This window comes from Varanus komodoensis, unplaced genomic scaffold (assembly GCF_004798865.1).
Source record: "Varanus komodoensis strain SLA01 unplaced genomic scaffold, ASM479886v1 scaffold38, whole genome shotgun sequence".
Taxonomy (NCBI): domain Eukaryota; kingdom Metazoa; phylum Chordata; class Lepidosauria; order Squamata; family Varanidae; genus Varanus; species Varanus komodoensis.
The window spans coordinates 1,830,528-1,856,521 of NW_025335909.1; the positions used below are offsets into that span (position 1 = coordinate 1,830,528).

Here is a 25,994-nt window from a genome sequence, read left to right on the forward strand (position 1 = left end):
GAACGCATCCCTCCACCACCGCCTCCCGTTAGGTCCCACAACCACGAAGCCTTCCCTGCTGCTCGATCCCATCAAAACAAACCATTTCTTCTTCTGAATCCGAATCAGCAAATCAGCACAGCTTGCTTCCCATGGGAACGCTGACCTGAGCCCACCATTACACTTCCTCACAACTCCACCACCCATGGGCCACATCCTACACATGCTTCTGCTCAGGTTTGCTTTAATGATGTGGGCCTGATTGTTCATCCTTGTGAGCCACCCAGAGAACAATGTTATGGAGCAGGGCTGTGCAAACGTAACACCATGGCCAAGGTCCGGGCAAGAGGAGGCTTCCGTTGGTAAGGATCTGCTGAAAGGAATTTGCGATCCCACACACATCAGCCTTTTCTGAACCGAACTGTTACCAATCCTGACACTTGGAGATTGGGCACAGTAGAAATCTATACACACTTTTTAAAAACCCTCAATAGGAGAGGAAAATACCTTCTGTGTTATATACAGCAGGCCTTGGGATTCAGTTCCCAGCATGGAAACAATTCCCGATCCGGTCAGGATCGATAAACCCTGGGTTTGATGGACAAATGTCAAAAAGCCCCCCATTTTCCTAAATGACCTCTTCTGTCTTGTGTTGTTTTTTGGAAAAGGCATTATATGCCTTAATATCTGTGGTGGTGTTTTTGTTTTGCGATTTCAGAACACCGAAGATGTTGGACGATCGTAAGAACGAAGCGCAAACTCTCTCATTGAAAATGATTACCTAGGCTCTTATTAATGGGAGACGCATGCTTCCCATTAATAAAACATTGTTTGCGAGAATGAAAGAGAGCAGCAGGGTGAGTGAGGAAGAGGGAGAAATAATCAAAGCTCTCCCCTTTCTCTGCCAGGAAGGTTTGTCTTTTTGCCATATTCCAGTAAATTCCCTTCTTTCTAACAAACAAAGCCCACAATGCCAAGTCTCAATCCTGTGTGTCATTGGGAAATTCACAGCTGAGTAACTCCCATTTAGACGGAGCCAAGAACGTTAGAATATGTATTAAGCCAACATTTTGTTATACAGGAATGGCACCCACAGCTAATCAATTCCAAACAATCAATGGAGTTTATTATGTGAATGCAAAGCCACAATATTCAGGCCATATCTCTAACTTAATCAAGACAGAGAGCGCAGGAAAGAAATTAGGCTCAGTCTCCTGTGAGGATGTGTGAGGTGGATAGAAAAAGCTACCTGGCATTCAGCACCGTGTTAGAGTCGCGATGCTTACAAGGGAGGAAAGTGCTTGTAAGCTATGTTTTCCATTCGCCACAGACAGGCTGGCTGATGGGAACTGTTCCAGACACACTGATGGATAACGAATCAACTTCTACCAGATTTTCAGCCCAGAATTCAGTCCTCATCCACCAGCTTATCTGCCTCTTGCCAACCACCGAGTGTGAAATTGACAGGAAGCGGTACAAATACCGCAAGCAAAAACAAGGATGCTGAAAAACGCGTACGGCTCGGGTGACTCTTCCCTTGCAACACGGCACAGGCACCCTGGCAGCAAGGTCTCACTGCACCAGTGCCGGCGAACGGACAGGCCATCTTGGGCGAGGCTTGTGCTTTCCACGCTTACTTGAGCTAATGATTCAGATGTGTGATTTTATGGTCTTCTTCACTATGGTAACCAACATTGCTTCTGTGTTAAGTGTGGCTTTCCCTGCCCTCCTCTTTTCCCTTGCCTGTTCTGACTGAACTCTGAGGCTACGCACACATATGGAAATATAATTTCATTGCCAGCATGTTTGCAAGCCAGGAGCCTAAGGTGTCAGAACTCGACCATGTCAGAGTTCAAGCATGAGCCCCACACTTCGGGTGCCTCTCTCGTTTTTGAGCACAGGCAAAAAAGACAGTAAAGCCTTGGAGAAAGCTACCAAATTCCATCTTCTGTTTGTAACCAATTTGGAGGCCGGTTGCTAGAAACACCGTATATACTGCAAGGGCTAGAAACCCTGTATACTCTTAGACCATCGTGGCCTAAAAGAGAAATCTGGAAGGAAAACACAGACTACTTCTGAACAGAATGCAAGGCATTCAATTCCCTTTGTTACAAACATGCAAGCCATTGTTCCAAGATGAGTTCAACATGGTCAGTGGCAACATGTTTCCAGACTCAGAACCAGATTGAGATTGAGCTTCTCCAGAAGGAAGGGCTATTAAGTGTCTCCTTGTTTAAGCTGGACCTTTGCTTGAGCAATGACCACCTCCTGGGCTCCGTGTCTCAGTGGAATCCTTGGCTCTGACTTCCTAGCAAAATTCCTGGATCCTGGTTCATCTGTGGCAGTTGTCGAAGGCTCAGCTGTGACAAAGGGGCAATGTATGGCTGAGCTGGGTCCACAGTCCCTGAAACAGGCAGAGGTTGCAAAGATCCATGAACCCCTGCAAAAGCATTCTGTTCCTTGAAATGTATCTTTGTGGAAATGAACTGCCAGCCTTGCAAAAACAAAGAACATCCCTAGCTGACAATGTTACCCGGAGCTGCACACTTCAAGCCAAACACCGGAGCAGCAAGAGTCAGAAAAACAGATGGACAATCCCGTTGATGAATAGAGAAAACCCATGCCCACCCCAGGCCAGCCTCCTTCAAAGGGAAAGAATGCAAACAGGAAGAACAAATGCGCATCGCTCAGGAGAAAGTGAATGACAGTGCTTGCCTTTTTGCTCCTGGTTCAGACAAGCTTGTTGCCTGAAGAGGCCCAAAGACTGGTCAATGCATTTGTTACCGTGACCCAGGAAGCTTCACCTACTCGGGCTCATCATTTCACTGTGTTTGGTCCAGCATGGCTGCTTCATGAAGACACAGCTCTTGAATCCAGTTAGGAACATAGTGAGCCAGAAGGAGGCTCCCGAGCCATCTAGTCTGACCCCCGGCTCCAGCCGGCTCTGCTCATGTAATCCCCAACATGTGAATGCCCAATTTTTCCTTGAACGCCCTCAATGATGGGGCCTCCACCACTTCCCGTGGAAGCCCATTCCATATCCTAGGGAAGTACTTCCTGACATCCAACCTGAAACCTGGTTCCTTGAGCTTTGTCCCGTTGGATTGCATCCTGTCCTCCACTGTGGGCAAGAACAAATCACGACCCTCTTCCATATGACACCCCTTCACATACCTATATGTCCCTATAGTCTTCTCCAGGCTGAAAAGACCCAGCTCCCTCAATCTCATCTCATATGGCAGCTCCCTCAGCCGGGCTACCATCCTGGTGACCCTGCACTGAACTGACTCTATCCAATTCTAACACGAGGATTTAGTTCTTCAACTTGTGGAATTAAAGTAGAACCTGGGTATTCGCAGGATACATTTCTCATAATACTTGAGCTCACAGTCATCTGAAGAAATGGATTTGCAGTAGACTGTGGACAAAACCAAACAAGGGAATTTCATGCTCCACAATAGAACACTTTTTATTTTCCTGGCTTTTTAATTGTTAATCAATGTTTTGATTTTATATTGGTTTTAGTTATATGGTCCTTGGCATTCGGTGATAGGTTTTATTCTCACCTTATGCATCATCATCATCATTATTCCCACTTGTTGGATGTTATGCACAAATGAATGTTATCACCATGTTGATAGTAATAAAAAAATTGTTTGTTTTTAGACTGAGCAGTGTTCTGAGAGCTGGTTGCTAATTGAACATTTTTGTAAAAGCTCTAAGTAAGTAAATAAACAAATAAATTTCCCGGCACCAATATGGTGAAAATGCCTGGCTTTTAAAGAAGCTTAGATGCATTTATGAAGAACTTCCAACTTCAGAGGCACCTTGCCAATGAGCAACAGTGGGCTGGTTGTGGACATCTCAGAGGCATCGGTGACCACTGAGAGAAGTAAATATGGGGGCTTCTGTCCTGCTGAAATGAAGGCTTCTGAATCTGTTTGAATCCTTTGGGAAGTTCCCTGGTAGTTCTCATGTCAGAAGCTCAGTTTGAGGAGTCTCTTTTAATCCTTTGGTGGTTCCCCCCTGCCCGCCCCCCAAAGCCAGTTTTTCCGAAATGATGGCCACTAAATGTGTTTGAATCTTGTTAGAATTCATTTATGCAGGTCATAGTATCAACAGAAAACCTCTGTACAAAGCCTGAGTAATTATTTAGTTATTCTTTATATACCACTCCACATCTAAACAGATTAGTGGCATATCAAGCCAGTATGCCCCCTAGCAAGGAATAATCTCCAGTCAGATAAATTCTTGTGTTTGGTGCTTGCTTAGCACTGCAAAAAACTGGAGTTGTGGTGGTGGGGTTGGATACTGAGAATATTTTAATAATCAGAGGCTCGGACCTACCCGAAAGCAACATGAGCAAGCATCAACCCTAGATCCATCCATTCAGAGTGAGGGCATCAAAGCAGCGTCCTCGCCCTGAACTGGCTTTGTGATACTGTCACATCACTGAATCCAACTGGCAGCATGATGTTCTGATGCTTGCACACTGGCTCATTGCTCCCTCGCTGGCTGGATCCCCTACCCAGCAAAACAAATTACCCTCTTTAACGTAAGCTCAAATAGTCTCTGAAAGTGATAACGAGCAAGAACGATTCAGTGGGAAAATGCTTGAGTTGTGGGAGCATGTGTTGGGAAACAGCAGCCTCTTTTTTTTAAACTTGGGCCACAAAAATTTGGCCCAGCTTTATCTCTAATCTCCGTGTATTAAGCAAAAGAACAGCACCCAATCCTTTCAGCCTAGAGCAGGAAGGAATCTTGTCTTTGCGCTTCAAACACAAAAAGGCTCCGTCTGCCAGTTCAGATTTGGACACAGAGGTCCTGCTTCCCAGAGAAGAGGCTGTTTCTAAGTCCATCGACAGCTGCAGCCTGTGGGCGAGCGTCACTTACAGCATCAAGCCTGCTTTAGCTTGCTTGGTCACTGGATTTCTGCTGCCCACATCTTTCCTAGCATGTTGTGGGCATGCAATGCCACAGGCAGCTTGGGAACAGCTGCGGAAGGACCGGAAGCCAAGCTCCTTGGACCACTCCATTCACAGAGGTTTGCTTTCCCAAGTGCTAGATCCTCAGTTATGACGAGCCATTATACACTCATTGCTTCCCATCAGGGTGAAGAAAGGTGCTCAGTTCAGGTGAGCCTCGGGCTTCACTAGCAGGGATAGGAAGAATCCATCTGTCCTTTTCACTGGGAAGGAAAGAATGAGAGCTTATCAAGTGGAAACCTCTAACAGAACTCCATTAAAAAGACTCTGTCTTGCACCTTCCTCCACACAAGAGCAGGGGAAGAAGAAGGTTTGTGAGGTCCAGCAATGGCCTTTGTAGACATTTTACTCTTTTGGAACAACAACCCAAAACAAAAGGAAGCATCTTAGGGCACCTGTAAGAGAATGGCATGTTCTGCAGCATGTTTCATGGGCTAGAGGCCACCTTATGGGATGCATGATGGGAACGTACACACAGTGGCCCCAAGTGAGGGTGTGGGGAATGTGGGGGGGAATGGTAAATTTCAAAAAGTTGCCACAGGTCTGTGTCACTCCCATGCAGCACCCAAGTGCACACAACAGAAAGGAAGTTCACAGCTTGCAGCCATTCTTATAGGCATGCTAAGGCAATGCAACATCTGCAGTAAGGAAGGAACAGAGTTCGGATTCCGTCCAAAAAGGACAGCGTCAAATTTGCTGATGAACTTTGGTTCAGCCATTTTTGCACGGCAATCGCCTTTTAGTCTCCTGCTTGAACTGGGATGACTTTAATGTCTGGTACAGAACGTCCTAAGAGTCAGAAATGTTCTCACGCTGGTTTCTGACTGTTGCCATTTTTTATGCCAGATCTGTGTCAATTAATGCCTTTGCACAAAGACTGTCCTGCTTGTTCCATCCGGACAGCAGAAGGGCATTGTTGACAGATGATGACTTACCACACTGCTAAACAGTGTTCTCTGCAAAGAGAGTAAGCAGATTTTTCCAGCCCCTTAGGAAAAAGAGACATGATCCCCACTCCGCTTTCCCCTGCTATCATTCTGGCGAACAAAATCCAACTTTTATTCTATTTCTCTAAAAGGTCAACAGGCAAGGCACGTTCTCATCATAAGGCTAGAAGCCAGAGGGATATGACTCGGGCTTAAAGATCCCTCTCTCCAGCCACCCTGGACCTTGCCAAGACCGCTCACAGGAAACCATTTCGAGGGGCCTCCAGCAAAGTAGTTGAGAAACTGGACGACTGTTGATATGGACACACTTGAGCAACATATATATCTCATGTTGTGAGCTGCCCAGAGATGCTGTGGCCCAATTGGGCGGCATACAAATGTTTTAAATATATAAATATATTTATGGTCTTTGAACACTGACCTGTGAATCCTGGCCAAAGTGACAGTGTTGACAAGGCGCTTTTTAAATAATCAGATCCTTATTTTACATTTCTATTGCACCACTTTCTTGCAAAGAGCCCGAGGTGGCTACTGTTCATTTTATCCTCACAACCACCCTGTAAGGTAGGCAAGTTTGTCACTGGCCCAAAGTCATCCCATGAGGATCATGGCTGAGTGGTGACTAGATCCAGGATCTCCTGAGTCCCAGTGCAAAAATCTAACCAATATGTCATACTGGCTTTCTTGATTCAGAAGTGGCGAAATTGATAAGCAAAAAGAAAAAAACAAGTTTTTCCTACTACTTATCACAATAGATCATCTGTATCCAAGAGCAGAGCACTCTGCTGAGATTTCGGGCCCAGGAGGAAGACCACAAAATTACAAAGAGAGTATAGCGCAACCTTAATTATACTCCTAGTGCTAATTCCTCAGTTACTGCACAAGGAGAAGTTGCTAAGCTGAGATTGCTCCGAATGCCGCACTAGAACATGCTGATTGTCTCAAGACCATCGTCTCAAGAAGAACAAGCATGCATTTTGCCAGCAAGTTTCACATATACAGCCCTCTGGATTAAAAACCTCCTTTGCACTGGAGAAATTGTGAGGGAAAGGAGCCATCCTCTGACCTACACATACATCCCTTTAACGATGATTCTCCTCAACTTGGCCAACCAATTATTCCGGCCATGCCAAGAGCATCTGGGAAACATTGGCAAGGCCTGCCCACCGTTATTCAAGTGCTGGCAAATGCTCAGCTGCACTTTTGAACTACGCAAACTCTTTGTTTGGCAATTACCACACTGCCACTCCCTCTCTAAAACGTCTCTCAAGCCTCCTTTTCTCCGTCCCCTTTTGCATTCACCCACTGGCATAGCTGGGATTGTTGGAACGCTTTCACTGGCTGCATTAAAACCCCTCTGGAACAAGATTACACAGAGCTCAGAGTTGATTTTGCACATTACAAATCAATTTAAGTCTCCCACTCATGTCAGAGGGAGTTCTTCAGCTCATCTTAAAAGATCTAAGGCCTGTGTGGACACAGTACGCAGTCATTCCATTAATCAGGAAAAACAGAAGAGCAATCATTTGGGGCCACTTCATGTGAACAAATTCGGTATGTTCAGAATAAAGGTTTTAAAAACAGGACAACAGAAAAAAGAAAAACGAATGCACATTTCTTAATGCAATTCCTCCCTAAACATGGAACTTCACCCATCTCAAAATACATAAAAATGAGCACTTCATCGCAGAATTGAGAAGTGAGAATTAACAAAGAATCTACGAATCCTTAGCCATGTATTTGTTTGCAAGGCAAAGAATAGGAGCTGGTTCACATGTCATGACAATCCAGCGTATGGGTTGTGCATAGATTGTCGTTACATCCACACCCTAAACTACACGCTGTCAACCACATACCATTCAGGAAGGGTACCCTTGGGATGTGAACTCCGAATTGCTTTAACTTCAGATTGTCTTTAGGTGTGAACCCCAAACCACTGGATAATCATGGGTTGTATCACCAGGCTAGAGAAGAGATGGGCACATCGTTTTTTTTTTTTAAAAGGGGGGGCTCTCTATCCTCGTACTATGGGACAGAAGCGGGGAGCAACTGAAGGAGCAGGAAAACAAACCACCCATGGATGGAAAAATACCCATTTGGGCTTTGTGTGCAATTAACTAACAGACAGGCCACAAGGAATTGCCACGTAAGTGAATAATTTACATGCTGGGCTGTCATTACCTTTGAAGCTGGTCAATGCATCCACCCTTCTAATATTTGCTAGTTGCAATTCTTAGAAATTCTCTAGGCGTCACTAGATATAAGTGATAAACTAGCATTTCCTATGTGGATTCCCATTTCCAATTAAACTCTGCGTACATCCAACCTGCCTCAAAGCTCACCACAAATTCCTGTTCTGGAAACTTCTGCAGACACCGACATGCCCCTAACAAACTGGGATGGGACAGCTGGTCGTTTTTCAGGAGACCCATTCCTAATAAGAGCCATCCATGTGCTTTAGGCTTGTGGTATCCCATTCTCACTTTAACGAAAGAGATTTTGGTTTCCTTGCAGCCGTGGTTTTGAGCCTTCAGTTCAAGATGTTTTTCCCAGTCAATTCACAAAATTCTGGTCACAGAATGTAATGGGCAAGCATCCATATTTAACAGGTGTGCCAAATGCGCCTTTGCCACTGTGAACTCAGAGAGAGTGAAATAACCCGTTCAGGGCTTTTTCGAGAAGTGGGTAATAAAAGGATGACATAAAATTGCTGAGGATGCAAAGATGATAGTAAAATCATGACCTGCTCATTGCTAGAAATTAAAACACACTCTTAATAGCCCAATAGGCTGCAATTAACACGGGAAAGGATGTAACTATAAATACTTACCTTTCTGCTGTAATTTACAAGCTGCATATTAAATTACTTCCAGTGACTTGAAAGGTCCATGTCAAACTGTAGCCTTTTTAGACTAACCCAAACCAGGGAGAGCCAACAACTCGGGGTGCCGTGCTCTTCTCCCAACAGTAGCCAAGAGTTACTGGATTGCTTATTAGATTTCTATACTGCCCAATTCCCAAGCCTCTTTGGGTGGTTTACAAAAGATTAACATCTAAAAGTACAATCTATAATTTAATATAAAGATGCATACATGCAAACAATTGAAAACCAGCCACTGTGAGATTCCAAGACTGGTTAAAACCTTATCCTGTGCTGCTGGATGCCAAGCAAAGAGGAACGTCTTAACCTGATACACGACATATGATGATGCGTGTGCCAAATGGATCTCACTGGGGAGAGTGCCTGAGATGTGGGGGGGGGGGGCAAAAGGCCCTTAGCCTTTTCCCAAACCTCCACTGGAAGACGTACTTGCAGGTGTGGCTCAGAGGACCAGAATATAAGGACAGGTTTGCAGTCAGAGAATTCCGCCTTTGTTGCTAATCCAGCCCTGCATTCACACTGGCATTTCCAAGCAGCAAGATCATCCCAAATTTGGCACACAGGGCTTTGTGTGAGAAGAATGAACAAACGTTTCCCTTGAAAGATCTCCTCGAGATGCAAATTCTTATCGACCTTTTACCTTCGCTGAATGAGCAAAAGGTAGAAACACCGTATTCAGTGTGGCACCCGTGGAGGTGGGCTGCGTCTTTTTCTAGCAAAAGCAACTATGCATGATTTGCTTAGCGTAATCCAATTAAAAACTGGCAGGGCCCTTGGGAGCGAGAAGCAGCTGATGGGTGCCTAACATTAGCTATCGCTTGTTTTAAATAACAGTAGGGACTCAAGAAGCAAAGCAAAGGGCATATTCACTCCAGACAATCCATTTCAACTCTGACGCAATCCCTTCTCTTGATAATTCAGTTCTGTGAATTTCAAATTGAATCAGGACGGAAAGCGCTCCACAATTCAGAACAAATTAAGGGTCTGCAGAGGACTTCAAGGCTGAACTCCAACTGACCTCTTTTTCTGAAGAATCCACACTGGCCCTGTGGGACTTGACAACTCAAGAGAGGCTGTTAAAAGCTCTTGAGTTGATGGTCCATGAAATAACGGATCACTTAAGCAGTAAAAGAGACTACAAGATATAGAAACAGAATGTGCACCCAACAACCGGCTTTTGAGTAGCTGATGGCTTATCCCACGGACGGTTCGGTTGAAAGCGTTATCATTAGCTGTACACATTCCAAATGCTTTTACGTGTGCATTTATTTTTAGCATTATATATGGTCTTATCTTCCAAAAAGCCACAAAGGCAGTATGCAACAATCTAAAGCAATGAAATAACAAAAACAGGAAGCGTAAAGAAAATGGTAAAAATCTGACAATATTAGTCTGTACATGCTAAAAGGCTAAATTGAAAAGACATATTTCCAAAAGCAGAGAGAGAGAGAGAGTGAATTCTTATGGTTGGGGGCAAACACATTTGTGGTTTCAAACAATCCACAGGAAACCCCTTCCACATGTGCCTGACACAGGAGCGTCTGCAACGGGGCCCTTAAAGAGCCTTTTCTGGAAATCTGAAGTCTGGGCAGGTTCATAGTGACTCAAGCAGCCCCTCACATCCAAATCTTCCCGAAGGCGGGCATTGAAAGGTGTGGCAAAGCTTTTGAGCACATGGATGATTGCTCCTCGCAGGGATGTGCATGCACCCGTTGAAGACTGCCCTGCTGGGCTCCGTCTTCCAGCTTCAGAAAAGCATAATTAGCTCTTAAGCACACATCAGCAAGCTTGGGTTCACCTTTCCTTCTAAACTGGTAGACCATAATTCCCAGCTGCCTTTGGCGTGGAAGGCCGTGTGTGCCGGCCCAGATATATACAAGCTAAAAAAAGATGGCTTGTCCAAACTAGGAGGCCAAGTTGAGAAGCAGCGCGCATGAAGAGAGAAGGTCCAGAAGCAGCCAAACCATGATACAAACCAGCTCTTACCCTTCTCTCTCCTGGTTCCCAGTGTGTGGAAGAAGGAAAATATGAGTGATGTGCCATCACCTTCTCACCTGCTTAAATTTAATGTGTGTTATTACCCATAGTACAGTTCTCACATCCAAACGCATGAAATGATAGGATTTGGCAGCATCCTGCCTACAGTGTGAAAAACTACAACCAGTATTGCAAATGCAGCCAGATTTTATACAGCTGTCACTTTGAGGGGTTTGACACATTAAAAGCTAGAGGAGTTAAGCTGCTGTACTGCACAGCCAATCGGAGTTGGTTACACGAAAATGGGAAAATGAGGCCCAAAACTTCCTTGGCGCCACATGCTGGATGGGGTGGTCTTATATGGCTCATCAGATTTCTCCAAGTTGTGACTCGTGGTGCCATATGAGGCAAATGATGTCAGCTGGACAGACTGGGGTGAGCAGAGTTAAGAGAATGGCAACGATTTTCACATGGCCTTTTGGAAGAAAAGAGGGGCCAGAAGCAAATTGCAAGAAACCGCAAGTAGTTTAGGCTCAAGGAAAAAATAGGGAAAGGAGAAGAGGAAGAATTGAAATGATTATGCTTAGGGATAAACAATAATCCTGACTGAGCACCGGACATATTTTATTTGCCTCTCTATATTAAAAGGAGACATACAGCACAAAGTCTATATATTTCATTTTCACTCATTCAAGCCTGTTTCTAGGCAATGTAAAAAGCTGCTGTTTGGAGACTATTAGTGTCCATTTGTTCCTCTGCTGGACTAGAAAGTAATTTCACACCCATAAAACTCATAACCAGAAAAATATACCACCTGCATTTTCCCAATTCTGTAATAGCTTCTCCTGGCCACCAGAGATACCCCCTCCATCCACAGACTTCTCATTTTCATATATCCATAGCTTTCTTCTTTGCCATCAAGTCAGCTTCCCAACACGGCACCAAGGCAGCCAAATGCACGGATGGGCGTGTGTCTAAAAGTTCCAAGCCAATGACCTCAAGCAGAAGAATGCTTATCCACTGCTGCAGGAAATTCAAAATTAATGTACTAGCGCACAAAGAGAAAAAGGCCACGGAAACTTAGCTACCATCTCTGCACTGATTAGGTCAGAATGCATTTTCCTGGCCAAGAACAAAAACCTCGTGTACTGGAAAACAGTAGCTAAGCTCGAAAGGAGACAATAATCCTCAGAAATCTGTAAGGGAAGCTAAGACTTGCAAATGCTACAGAAGTCAATCAAGCTACACGGAAGAGCCAGTTCTGAGGCCACGTCAGAGACTCCTGGATACACGCATGCCAATTCTGCATTCTGTTACCAAGCACTTCGCCACCATGCGGTGTCTGGGGCACAGTCCAGTGGGAATGCCTGTAAGCCTGGGAACTGGAGGGCTACGTGCATCTTAGGCTGGGGGGAGGGAGCGTGGAGGTGGCCTTCCCCTCCCCAGAGCTTCCATCCTGCCATTCGGCTCAGCAACTTTGGCCCTCTAGCAGATGGCTTTGGAAGGGGAAGGAAGGAGGAGGAGGACCCCCAGGTAGATTATGCTCTGGGGGGCCCACTCTTCTCCCCTCCCCACCTCTCTGCACCTTCTCTGGGGTCTCTCTTCCAACCTCAGAGAAGCAGTGAGCATGTTGCTTTCCATGCTGCTCTGTGAAAGATGAGGATCCAAGTGTGAATTCCATGCTCCAAGGTGGAAGCTCCTTTCCAGCCCTGGACTTGGGAATCTAAAGAATCCAGTTTGCTTGCTTGCTTGCTTGCTTGCTTATTTATTTTTCGATTTATATCCTGGCTTTTCCTACAAAGGGCTCAAGACAGCTTACATCATTCTCCTCCTCCATCTTATCCCCACAACAACAACCACCCTGTGAGGTAGGTTGGGCTGAGAGTCTGTGACTGGCCCAAAGTCACCCAGTGGGCTCCATGGCTGAGCGGGGACTCAAACCCAGATCCTCTGAGTCCCAGTCCCACACGCTTAACCACTGCACCACACTGGCCCTCACAGTTCCCCTCTAGATATTGCTTAGAGGCCACAGGAACACTCCCCAGCTGTGATTATAGCCCCGCCACAATGGTGCAGTGTGGTACAGTGGTTACAGTGTTGAGAGCTGGACGCAGGATACCTAGGTTTCATTCCCCATTCAACCATGATGCACCCTGGGGGGCTTTGGACCAGCCACTGATTCCCAGCCCAGCCACCTCGCAGGATTGTTGTGATTACAGAATTGAGAGGAAGAAAAGGGGCATTATGTAAGTTGCATTGGGTTCCAGGGGTGTGCGGTGGGGAGGCAGGATAACAATATACTAAATAAAATAAAGATCAGTGAGGCACTAGAGATCCCCATATCGGACAAGGATGTATAGTTTACTTTCCTCCCTGAAAGCGATGGTGTTGCCCTTTACAAAGCAGTGTAATATCTTGATCAACGTATATTTGTTAGCACTGCAGACAGATCCAGCTTTGAAGTGCATTTCATCCATCAACCTGGTAAAAAAAATCCAAAAAATACCTGTATTCACACACACGCACACACCACCTGTGTTTCCCAATTTCATACCAAACGACCCTCTTTCTCATCAATTCCAAAAATTCAGCTGCTCCTGCATCTTTGCTTTCATCTCTCAAAAATATTGATAAGCGTTTTCCTCCTTGAAGACTTGCTTTGTTTTAAATTACTTTCTTGACAGAACAAACTGTGCATTAAACAGGAGCCTCTTCACCTGGAAGACACAAAAAAGGGTCTTGCACAAGCTCCAGAATCTTGCCGGAGAAGTTCAAGAGGTAGATTTTGAGGGATCCTTGTATTCAAACCTATTTTTGGTCTGCTCATCTAAAATTCCCCAGGAATGGGGGTGGCAAAAATGCTAAGCAACAGGAACAGTTGACTGACACATCCTTTCTCCATCACTGTTTTTAGAACCTGTGCAAAATGGGAAGGAGGGATGCAAATATCCCCTGTACCAGGATGCCAATTTTCCAGGAGCTCAGAAACTGCGATCCCTGTTATTTTCCCCATAGAACCATCCATTCCAGGAAACTAATTAAGAAGGCCTGTCATCACAAGTAGGAAAAGCACGTAAATAATTTTAAAGCACAACTGTTGCTGGGTGCTGTCCAGTCATCTCCAATTTATGGTGACCCCCTGAATGAAAGCCCTGCAAAACAGCTCCATCCAGCTCTTCCAAGGGTGAAGATGTGGCTTTCTATATTGAGTCAATCCATCTCTTGTTTGGTCTTCCTTTTCTTTTTCTGCCTTCAACTTTCCCTGGCATGAGTAGACGCATCATGAGAAGGCAAGACACCAAGGTGAAGACCAAGCATGACAGCCTCAATTTTGTCATTTTTGCCTTTAGGGGAAGTTCTGGATTGATTTTTTCTAGAATCCACTTGCTCTTCTTTCTGCTGGTCCAGGGTATTCCCAAAGCTCTCCTCCAGCACCATGTTTCGGACGCATCCATTTTCCTTCTGCCAGCTTTCTTCACAGTCCAGCTTTTACACACGGACAGTGTGATCAGGAATACAAGAGTGCGGATGATCATGGATTTGGTCTTCAGCGAAACACCCTTACTCTTGATGTTCCTTCGCTGCTGCCCTTCCGAGTCTTGGCCTTCTTTGAATTTCCCGGCTGCGGGCTCCCTTTGAATTAATGGCTGAGCCCAGGCAGACTAAATCTTTCACAATCTTGATTTCTAGGTAGGCATGGTGCTTATCAGCAGTGCAATATAAACAAGAAAGAGGATGAAGAATCCAAGGAGCAAAGTACACCAAACATCTCCCTCGTCTCTCAGTTGCAGCACGCAAGTTTCACATTGTACATCAGAACCTGTCTTCCGACCCTGATCCTGCTGCACACACACGCAAAAGCAAAGAAAACCTGTTACACAAGCAGGATGTGAACTCTCTTGCATCACATATTTTTCTTGCCCCCCTCAAGCCCCCCCCCCAAGGCCAAATGCATCTTGAAAAGAGATTTTAATGCTCTTGTGTCTTCACAGGTGTTCCAGAAAACAAGGCCAAAGAGCTTTTTCAGAGCGGTTGCACTACCAAAACTTTTTTTAAGGAAGCACTTTTATAACATTACAAACACAGAGTGAAAGATTGCTCTGATATGTATCAGCAAACCTTACGTTGTAACGTGTTGGCAAGTCATCACTGACTTAGGGCAACCCTCAACTACCTAAGGGGTTTTTAGGTAGTTAAAACCTACCTGTGAACACCTGTGCAGTTGTTCCAGTAAAGTATTTTATTTTATTTTATTCAATTTATATGCCACTGCATAACCCAAAGGATCTCTGGGCGGCTTATAAAACAGCATAGAATGCAATAAAAACAATTAAATAGGTAAACATCTCATGATAAAATATAACCACATGCAACATAATATATGCAGCCAGTAAATAAATAATAATGTGCTGCCGCCATTCACTAAACAGATGCATGCCAGAAAAGTCCTACTGGATCAGACCATGAGTCCTTCTACCCACATGCCTAGCTGGCCTTTTTCGGGGGGCCCGCATCAAGGCATGGTACAATAGCAACGCCTTTGCCCAGCTCTCCAGTTTTCTCTCTCAAAACTGGTATTCAGAGGCAGGCTGGGTCTAAACTCAGAGCTGCAGTTATTTCATATGGCCAGTAGCAACTCCAATGTATTTAGAATGCTCCTATATTCAGCTTTTGCAATGTATGGCTGTGAAAACTGGACCATAAGGAAGGCTGAGCATCGAAGAAGAATTGAGGCCTTTGAATTGTGGTGCTGGCGGAGACTCCTGCGAGTCCCTTGGACCGCAAGGCAATCAAACCGGTCAGTCCTAGAGGAGATCGACCCGGACTGCTCTTTAGAAGACCAGATGCTGAAGATGAAACTCAAATACTTTGGCCACGTAATGAGAAGCAAGGACTCCCTGAAGAAGAGCCTAATGCTGGGAACAATAGATGGCGAAAGAAGAAGGGGATGGCAGAGGATGAGGTGGCTGGATGGAGTCACTGAAGCAGTTGGTGTGAGCTTGAGTGGACTCTGGGGGATGGTGGAGGACAGGAAGGCCTGGAGGAATGTTGTCCATGGGTCAGATGCAACTTCGCAACTAACAACAACAATATTCAGCTGACCACAAATACTGGGAAATGATCGACATGAGAATTTAGCCAGGGTACATCTTTGGTTAATGGCGGGAAGCTCCTCTGTCCACTCATCAGGCTGAAAGAAGAGGGATGAGTCATCAGTGAAAATGCCATTGCTGCTGTTTAGAATGTCCGAGGCATTTTGGTGCCTGCTGCAGAATCCAAATTGTACCAGCCTAGAGAAAGAAAACTGTTGGAACAAACTAAGGGGACTATTGGCACTCTTTTAATGGATCCAGAAAAATATATTGCCTAAAATAGGCATTTTCACCCTTGGTCAAGCATTTGCAGACCAGCCGGTTCAGTTCATTTTCCTCGAAATTTGCCAGCCTTCCCTGCTGCATGTCTGTGGTTAGACAGCAGAACAATCGCCACAAACAGCACAACTGAAGCAGACACTAAATGCCCGACAATTAACAAGTGACTCAGCTGCTGAAATTCGAACATATATAATAAAAGACAATAAAGGCCAACGCGCTCAGTCAAGTCTTTTCTGAAGCATCCTACTTCTCTTCTGCTAAAAAAGTTCAGTTATTTTATTATATCTGATCCTCTTCTGATGATAAACGTCAGTTATAGGGTCCTCACAAAAGGTATGTAAGCGTTCCCACCCTCCACACTCACACTAGTTCCAGCACAGCTTTTACCACGCTTGTGCTCCCAGGAATAGAAACCAGGTTGGTAACCGCCTGAAAGCAGCGCTTGTGTTGGAAGCAGGGGGATGGGGTGGGGTGGGAATCGGTGCCTTCATTTTTTGCGATGGCTCACTTCAAGGAAAAAGGAACCCATCATGCCCGTCTGAGGAACAGCTCACCCCAACAAAATGAGGGTCCATTCCTATGCTATACTGAAGCTATTTCCAATGTGACAACCTGTAGGTCATGCGATTGACACAGATATGCAGAAAACACAGGGAAACCCCTACATTTTAAAAGTACAAATGAACTTCAGGGGGGTGGGAAACCCCTTGGAAGAATGGAACATCATTGAAAAGATTATGGCTCACTGACTGAAGTCCCAAACAGACTCACTTCACGCTGCAACATTCTGCTGCAGGTACCATTATCAGCCTGTACAGGTGGTACAAGCTGCAGCAGCAGCAGCAAAATGGCCACATGAATCAGCCTGCTCTGCTGTGGTTGTTTTTCTTTTTGTTTTCAGATCGTACAGACACATTGGGAGTTTTGGAGCCCGGTTCATCTCTGTAGCGCTGCTGGTCATAAGCAAATGTTCAGGCAAATTGTATTTTTCTCATTACATTACCTATTCCCAAACAAAGCACTCCAGATAACACACAAATATTCTTCCAAGGCTATTCCATTTATGAATGACCCCAAGGAGAAAACAAAACATCATCTTTCTTCTTCAAAATTCTTCTGGCCATAGTACCCAGTGGCTTATAAATGGCATTTCAAAATATAGTTCCTCAGCCGCATTGTTTTTTATGCTGCATTATGTGAAACAGTGTTTAAAACAAAACCTACACAAATAAGCACAAAATTCACTTACACTTTTGAAATCAATAGGATGGAAACTCTGTTTTCTCCAGTGTCTGTTCTAAAAGGGGGGTTGCTAAGGTACAATGAACCAGTGTGGTGTCGTGGTTAAGAGCCTGGGACTGGGACTCAGAGGATCTGGGTTCTAGTCCCTGCTCAGACATGGAGCCAACTGGGTGACTTTGGGCTAGTCACAGACTCTCAGCCCAACCTACCTCACAGGGTTGTTGTTGTAAGGGAGATGTAAGCTGCCTTGAGCCCTTTGTAGGAAAAAGGCAGGATATAAATCGAAAAATACATAAATAAATTATCCCCCAGATCACTGCCCTGCTTCCATGGCAGTTTTCAGAGAGAGAAACAGTCAGGAGAGGAGAGGCCTCTGCAGAATTCGGGGAAGGGATAGCCACCCAATGCGTGCAACAAGATATCCACACACACACACACACACACACACACACACACAGAGCCAGACACACCACTTCCACAAGTAGCAATAGGCTTGGTGGCCACACCTTACGCAACATGGCTAAGTGGGCAGCATCCTTCACCGCAGGGTAGCTGAACAAAGGCAGGTAAGGTTACAGGTGCGACACCCAGCCCTGTGCTTTGCACCTCCACTGGCCTGACCCACTGACGAGCAGGCCGAAAAGGGACAGGGTGAAGCCTGGCCGGGAACAAGGGAGCATTGCTCCCAGGACGTGAGGGCAGGAGTTGGGGAGCGGCAGTGGGTCTCAGAGGAAGGGCCAAGTGGCCTCCGGGACTCCCCCTGCCCCTACCCTTTCAGCTCACTTCTGCCTTGCAAACATGTTTACTTGACATGTATGTTCTTTAAAAGCCTGCAGGGCAGCTTACTGCTAGAAAAACTGAAATCAAGGAGACTAAGTGCTCTGAAGAAATGTGCCACTGAATTAAAATAGAAATAGGATAACTTCAAAACAAGAACACCACACGGTAGAGAAACTAAATACCAGGTGAATTAAAACCAATACCTGTCTCTCTGTCCATTCTGGCTGCTAGAATTAGAAAGAGAGACAGACAGACAGAACCAGTTTCTAGAAAGTGAGGAGAGAACATTAGCCCAGTAGCTTCCCCTGAGAAGGAAAGTGCCAAAACAAGTGTTAAATTTGGGAGAGTTGGTTCTAATCCCCACTGATGACTTTGGGCCAGTCACTGATGGTCAGCCTGACCTACCTGCCTGGCAAGGTGGTGGTGGGGATAACAGGGAGAACAGGACAGCATGAGCCACCTTGCGTTTCCTCCAGGAAAAAGGAGGGAGGTAAATCGAATAGGCTTTGTCAATGCCACTAAGGTGACCTCACTGGGCGAATATTGGCAGCCACTTCACACATTCTGTGCTCCGTAAACTGGATGCGTGTAGCATCTGACCAACTGGTAGGGAGCCTCCCATTGGGATCTGAGGAACAGTTTGGCGGGGTTCTCAGAAATGGGTCGTGTCTCCTGGCAGGAAGCATCTGGGGCTATTCAGCCGAAAGCATCTCATCTGGAACTGTCAGGGCTTGTGGTCCGGAAGCTTCCATCCTTCCCAGGCTGCTGACCCTGAGGGCTCCTGTAATGCTCAGGGGTCCAAAGCTTTCAGCCAGTGTGATTCTTTCTGCACTGCCTGATGCCCTCAAGAGGGAAGACCATCCTCGGGTGGGGTGGGGTGGGGCGGGGGAGGCAGAATCCCAGTGATGCTTCAGCCTCTCCCCCTTGTAGGGGAGAAAACATTTGCCATCCTGGGCAGAAAGGCTGCCATTTCTATGCTTGCACCAGAGTGGGCTCTTAGGCAGCCAAAATCAGCCACCGAAATGTTTTGGAGGGTGAGAGAAACACAGTGCCCATTGTTCCCTCTCTATTCTTCCATTGGATCCCCCCCTGCACCCAGTTTAGAAGCTTGGGGGCAGCCACACCGCTGGTACCCATACTATGAAAATGATCATTTTCTAGCCTTGAAGCTGGGTGGTGTCGTCCTTGTTTTCTTCTTCTTTTTTTCCTTTTGGGAAAATAATGCTATGGGCGCTGCTTTGCTTATTGCAGAGAAAGACACACAGAAGAAATGCTATTCTGTCTTTAAGGGTTATGAAGATTCCAAGATTTATGACTCTGCTGGATAGGCAACTGCAGCCAACGGGGACACGGCGATGCTTCACATGAGCACTGAAAACTGCGCGAGGCGAGGCAGGAAGCCACACAATGAGAGCAGGAGCTGATTTGTGGCGCAGAGTGGCAGCGACTTCAGTCCCAGAGGCACACGGGCTGTTCAGAACAGAGGATCCGGTGCAGCTGAAGACACAGAAAGATCCACAGTGAGAAAGCTCCAGTGATATCAACGAATGAGACCAAACAAGATCAGAGAGCCCAGATTTGCTCCAGAAGCCTGCAATGTGGCGATCATTGTGACAGTCCTCAGTGAAACCTCACAGCCACTCCAGAGGCTTGTGAAAACAATTGTGCCTTGTGTGGCAGTGGTCGTGTCTTTCTGAAAAGAAAAGAGCTGTAAAGGTACTCATGGTCTTCTCGCGTGAGAGCACATTGATGATCCCTAGCAGAAATGAGGCAGGCTATTACGGGAGATGGGCACGGTTAGGCATTCCAGGTACCCATTCTGTGCCAGTTTTTAAAAGTTCGGTTTTCTTCTACACATTCAGGAAGCGTAACCAGCTCTTTTGTTTTGGGTACCGCCCAGTGAAGGCCCTTGATTCATCTCCGGAACTTCATTCAGCTAAGATGCCTCACTTCCTAATTTGAGGAATGTCAGGATGAAACAAAACCACTCGTGCTAACACAGTCATGATGTAGGAATGCAGAATATAAACAAGCAAACTAAACTCCCCTTATCTATGGCCACGTCAGCTCCCTGGGTACAAGAGGGGATGCTCTGTGGGCATCCAAACTTTTCTGGGGGAGCTACATATCCATTCCTCTCCCCAAGTCAAGAACAAAAGACAATCCTCTTGTCATGGATGTTAGAAAGTTCTCTTTCCCCCCATTTCAGAGACTGACAGTACACCAGCTGCAAACCCCTGCTCCTTCCTGGGAGACAAGGGAAGGACAAAGCCTATTCAGTAAAGGAAATCATTTCATTTCTCACAGCAAAAGCTGTTCTTATCTAAGGATATACTTGGGAGAAGCAGCTCCAAGGGAGTTATCTCTGCTGTTCTCTAACAAGCTGAAGGCTATCAAGTCTTGGCCTGGCTCCAGAAAACTATTCTGGCTTTTGCAGGCTGGGAAAGTTCACTACATTACTGGATAAACTGTAATAACCATCATGCCATTCTTGTGAAAAGGGCATCCCATACAATCCTATTACTTAGGGTTTCTCTGGTACCAATGCATTCTCCAGCCCCACACAGTCTAATGTAAAGAAATAGTCACACATTTAATTAGTATCTCCATGGGTGAAATTAAAGAGAGTGGGCGAACCCCTCTAGATTCTTTGATAGACTTTGGCCCTGTCATATAAGCAATAATAGAAACTGACTGGGGAAGAGAAGAATAAGAGGGTGGAGTTTGTAGTGCCTCCACTTAGGAGTCGAACTGAAGGGGTAACCACAGTGCATAATCCAACGGCTGGAGTGAGATCTGCCACAAAGTCCCAGAGTATTGTGATCACTCATCATTAGATGCTATTTCCATTTTCTCAGTTCTGCAGGTTGTCACACTAACAGGACAGAATATTTCAAGATGAGCATCCCTGGACTTCTTGCTTGCTTGTTTGGTTGTAATTTCAGCTGTTATCTTTAATTGTTGACCGAAGGGCAGTAGAGTCTTTGCTTCATTTACACATCTAATGTTTCACTTTTCTACTCAGAACTGTTCGTTTTACAATGGGTCCCAGCGCTGACCTTGTGAAATTGAAACACCTTCTCAAAAGAAGGATTCTGTCCTTTCTTCCTTCTAATCACTGCATAGATGCACCCTCAGAGACTGTTTGATGCCTCAGTATTATCATCTCACGCTCTATGGTGTGCCTGAGGTAGAATTCAGTTTTGTTTAGTTCTGTATAGTCCAGCTTTTCTTCCTTCTCTCATCTTCAGCTTCTGAATCTGTTGAAAGGCAAATTGTGCCACTAAAAGCAGTCCACGTACAACCTCCTCACACCACTTCTTGACTAGCTTGTTCTAGTGCAGTATGAGCTTTCCAGTTTTGCAAGCATGCCATGTTTGAAAACCCAAGTCCAAGCAGGAGTATGCATTTGCTGAATACAGCTTTGGATATCTGGTGCCATACAAATGTAAGCAACCAAACAAATGAATGCAAGCTTAGCACATTGTCAGACATGCAGTCGCGTTCAATTTGCACAGCTTCCTGGTTTAATTTTGCACAATTTTTCAAACGTGTGGACCTTTGCCCTGCAGACTGAATCAGCTTCATATTAATCTTTGGGGGAAAGTTATGTATTGTGTAATTCAATTTTCACACTGGCATAGGGCATGGAATGATCACAAATGTGAAGAGAACAAGGAACAAAGCAAGCAGCAAGAACAACCTGGCCATCTTGAGCACTGTTCTCCCATCCCTAAGTTTTTCCTTTAACACTACTGCCTACTAGCGCCACTGAAGCAGTCAGCGTGAGCTCAGGTGGACTCCGGGGGACGGTGGAGGACAGAAAGGCCTGCAGGAGTGTTGTCCATGGGGCCGCAATGGGTCGGACACGACTTCGCAACTAACAACAACAACCCTTGCATAGTTCTGTCAAACTGACCCTCTTTGTCCCAAGGGCCCTTCATTCTCGCTCATTTTCTTCCTGGCATACCACTCCAAGAAGATTTCCTTTCTCGCCTTAACCAGAGTTTCCCAAAAGGGAGTAACTGGGACCAATCTCCCCAACACCTCAGCTTCTGTCCATAACACTGGACCCTTCCCCATGCCATGGACCCACATGGAAGCACTCCAGGCACACAGCTCTCTAGACCCATAAATCTTCAGGGCAGCCCTTCTGCAAACTGACATGAAAGGTTACAAAGGCTGTCGACCTGGTGAGTGAGCAGGTAGAATCTGAAGGAGCCCCCACATGATCAGCAATCTGGGTGAACACGAATCTTTCCACTTAAAAGGAAACAAAGGCCATTCTCTCTTCCTAGCAGGGAGCTGAGTGGCTTAAAACATGACCGGGATGCCGCCGGAGATAAGAAAGGTACGACCCAGTGGATTAAGTCTCCTCCAAACACCATCCTCCAAACCGGAGACCCAGGCCTGACTGAGCAGAAGGCTATTTATGGCATGTGTCTGAGCCTTCAAATGGGGTCACACACAGATTGGCATTTTTATTCAGGATAGTCTTCCTTCCCAAGCAAAGCATCCTCTCTTTCAAAGGACATAGAGGGCTTTTAATAACATCTGGCCTAGGAACAGTGCATTGCAAAAGCACATTTATGGATAAATAAACAAACCAACCAACTGCATTGGGCAAAGACTGGGAAAACAAGCCTCAGAATCTGGAGGGGGACCACCTCGTTTAGTTACATTGATCTCCTCTCACATCAAAAGCTAAAAGGATTTCCCTAATTTTGGGGGCAGCGGATCGTTGCCCAGCAATGGAACAGCTTGTTCTGCCTTAACCTCCTTTATTTATAGCTAGCTGAGTGGACCTGGACAACTCTGGCCAATAAACCGCAGCCTCCAGATCCTGTCTCCAGGCAGAGAAGGGAAGAAGCCTCCATCCCCAGCTGTCAATATCTCACTTCTAAGGGAACTAGCACAATACGCCCAGAAAATGGTGAAAAATAGTTGCGGTCTGGTGCAAAATCTATAGGGCCGGCGACTGAAAGCATTTAATGGGGTAATGGCCAACTAAGAAGGAAGTCTTCTTCAAAAACAACTTGCTCATTTATTCCTAATCATGTGGAAGTCAACTGGACAATTCCTTAATATGAACCTCACTATCCACATTATTTAATTTTATGAGGTCCAAGGACTATATTTCACATTCTGCACAGAAAACATTAGGAACGTCTCAGGAATCCGTTCTGCAGAGAGAAAATCCAGAGAGGATTTCTGACTTGGTCCACTGCACAGCAGTATAATGAAAATATTGCAACCGTATTTTTCAAAACTGGTCCTTTTAGTTGTCCTCCTCTGCATTTTTCCCAACTCAATAATGTCCTTTTCAGCAAGGTGACAGTTGTAAAATGTGGCTCATTCACCACAGCATCTCAACTAGGTTCTGACAAGATCAGCTGTATTTATTTGTTCGTTTATTTATTTATTTAAAGCTTTTCTATTTTGTACTTCATATGAATATCTCAGGACGGCCCTGGAATGAGTGATCCTGTTGTCTAAACCACTAGCTAAGATAGGTACACAACCTTATTCGGTCTAATTGATAAGAATTAATAGGCTGGAGCAGGTGTCATTTGAGGAGTAGCTACAACAACCGCTTAGCTTAGGAAAAAAGGCAAGGGAGAGATAACAGGGGTGCTTAAAATTGCGCCCGTGGTGTGGAGAAAGTGCAGAGGAAGACCTTTCTCCCTCCCTCCCAGAAAACTAGGACCTGGGATCATCCCATGAAGTTGGGAGATTTAGGACAGACAAAAGGAAGAACTGCTTCACACAATGCACTGGTAAACTATGGAACTCGCTGCCACAGGAAGTTGGGATGGCCACCAATTTGAATGGCTTTAAAGGGGGACTCGGCAAATTTGTGGAGGTGGCAGTGCCCCCCCCGTGGCTAGTGGCCTCGCTATGTGCTTCCTCTGTTCTCAGAGGTGGCCTGCCTGCCTGCACCAGTCGCTGAGGAGCGTGGGCAGGAGGAGGTCTTGCGCCTATCCTGCCAGAGGGGTCCTGCGGGCAGCTGACTTGCCCCCATGGGAACCTTTGGTCCAATCCAGCAGGGCTTTCTACATTTGCCTATTTTCTCAATCCAGGGTCTCTTCATGGTTAAAAGCCATCGCACGTTAGCACCTCTGGATTCACACAACACAATAATCCACATTTCCTCAATGCACACTCAGCCCTTAGCTTACATTCGGGCCGAGTATCACGTTGTTTGGACACAGGCAGTGTCCATATTCCTGTATGAACATTAAGAAAACAATCACAATTATCTAAGGCAAAAATGTTGTCCCTCCCAGATGGCAAAAACCACACTGATTTGTTCCTCTCTGTGGAGGATGCTCTGCCTCGCTGAAACTGAGAGACATTTTTACAGTCCTTGTACAGGATATACATGGATAAAAATCAAATTCCTGCACACCACAGGCTTTCCTTGGGTTTCCTGAGCAGTTTTCCTGTCTAGCAACTGGGGAAAAAAACCCAGGCCTTTTGAGCTGTTCTAGTGTGGGCTCAGAAGGGTTTCAGGAAGTTTTAAGGAAAGCTGTGATAATAGGCTTCCAAAGGTGCTTACTTATGTTGCCATAAGCAAGTGCCATCCAGGTAGGACACAGACGGAAAAACTCCAGGATTACCATACCAGGGAAACTTAGCGAAAACATCTGGCCAGTTGTTTCCTGCGCTCTGCTTACACTACAAGGCCAAAGCATGGTGCAATGTGATTTGGGATGCCAGAGTTTTCATGACAGGTGTATGACAACATTCCCATACAAGTGTTTGGACAGATCCACCCCTCCCCCACAATCCATATCCACTCAATTTAATGAAACTTTTGCCCAGCCTCAATTCTTCTGTCTTAGTATTTCACGTTCTCAGAGGCAAGCAATGGCGGTCACAAGCTTGCATTAAGCAGAGCCACTGAGCCGAGCACACCCCCCAATTGTCTGCCAAGGTTTACAAACAGTAGCTCGATCTTAGTGCTCCGCTAAAAAGAGGACGAGAGAAAGAAAAACAGCTGTTTCTGCACTTTCCATCAGTGAATGCCGCGGCCTTCCAACTCTTTCAACAAAGGCCTACCGGGATGAATGCATGGGTACTGGGCGGAACCGTTTCCACTTGGAGCAGTCGCACACACTGCCTGATTCATGCTTTGGGAGGTCCAAAGGAGGCGTTACTGGATTCACTGGACCCAACTTGTTCACATCCCGTTAAGATGGTTTGGGATGTTGCTGTTGTTCCACGAGAGGAAAAATGTGCTGGGGAGGAGGAGGATTGTGATGTGACTGTTGCAAAGCAAAAATGTTCATCTGTTTCAGTCAAGGCTACGTCCTTTTTCCATTGCCGGCATTAATGCACGGTGGTGTAGCCACGGGACAGGAGGAGCTTGCAATAGACCAGCTTGGGGGTTCTCCACTTTAAGGTGCTTTTCTTAATTATTCTTGTATACCCCTTGATATGTATTAGATTCATATCCCACTTTTTCTTTTCTTACACAACACAAGGTGGCTTACATCATTTTCCTTCTCCTTCCAGTCTTATTCCCACAACAACAACCCTGTGAGGTAGGTTGGGCTGAGAGGCAGTGACCGGCCCAAGGTCACCAGGTTGGCTCCATGGCTGAGTGGAGACTAGAACCCAGATCACCGAGTCCCGGACCCACATTCTGAGCCACTACAACACACTGGCTGACAAAGATATAACAAAATCTTTACGGCGCCTTCATGCCAAGGTATTAAAATCACTCTTAAAATTCTCAATCAATAAACCATTACCTCTAAAACAAATATAAATGCTAACTGGAAGTGTGAGGCTTCTGCTACTTAAATTAGGACACCCCTGGCAT

The 25,994-nt window shown here is 45.7% G+C and overlaps 1 protein-coding gene across 2 annotated transcripts in view; it reads right to left on the reverse strand.

Annotated features, from left to right (window-relative positions):
• The window catches only part of ARVCF (ARVCF delta catenin family member), a 195,269-nt gene that overhangs the window by 153,932 nt on the left and 15,343 nt on the right, over positions 1-25,994 (reverse strand). The window contains exon 1 of one of the 2 annotated variants that reach the window (XM_044440631.1): positions 18,572-19,023. The exons of the other annotated variant lie outside the window; for it this stretch is intronic. Coding sequence (XP_044296566.1) covers positions 18,572-18,619 — 48 coding nt within the window. The 5' untranslated portion in view covers positions 18,620-19,023. Of the gene's footprint in view, positions 1-18,571; positions 19,024-25,994 lie in introns of those variants that run through there. 2 annotated transcript variants of the gene reach the window in all.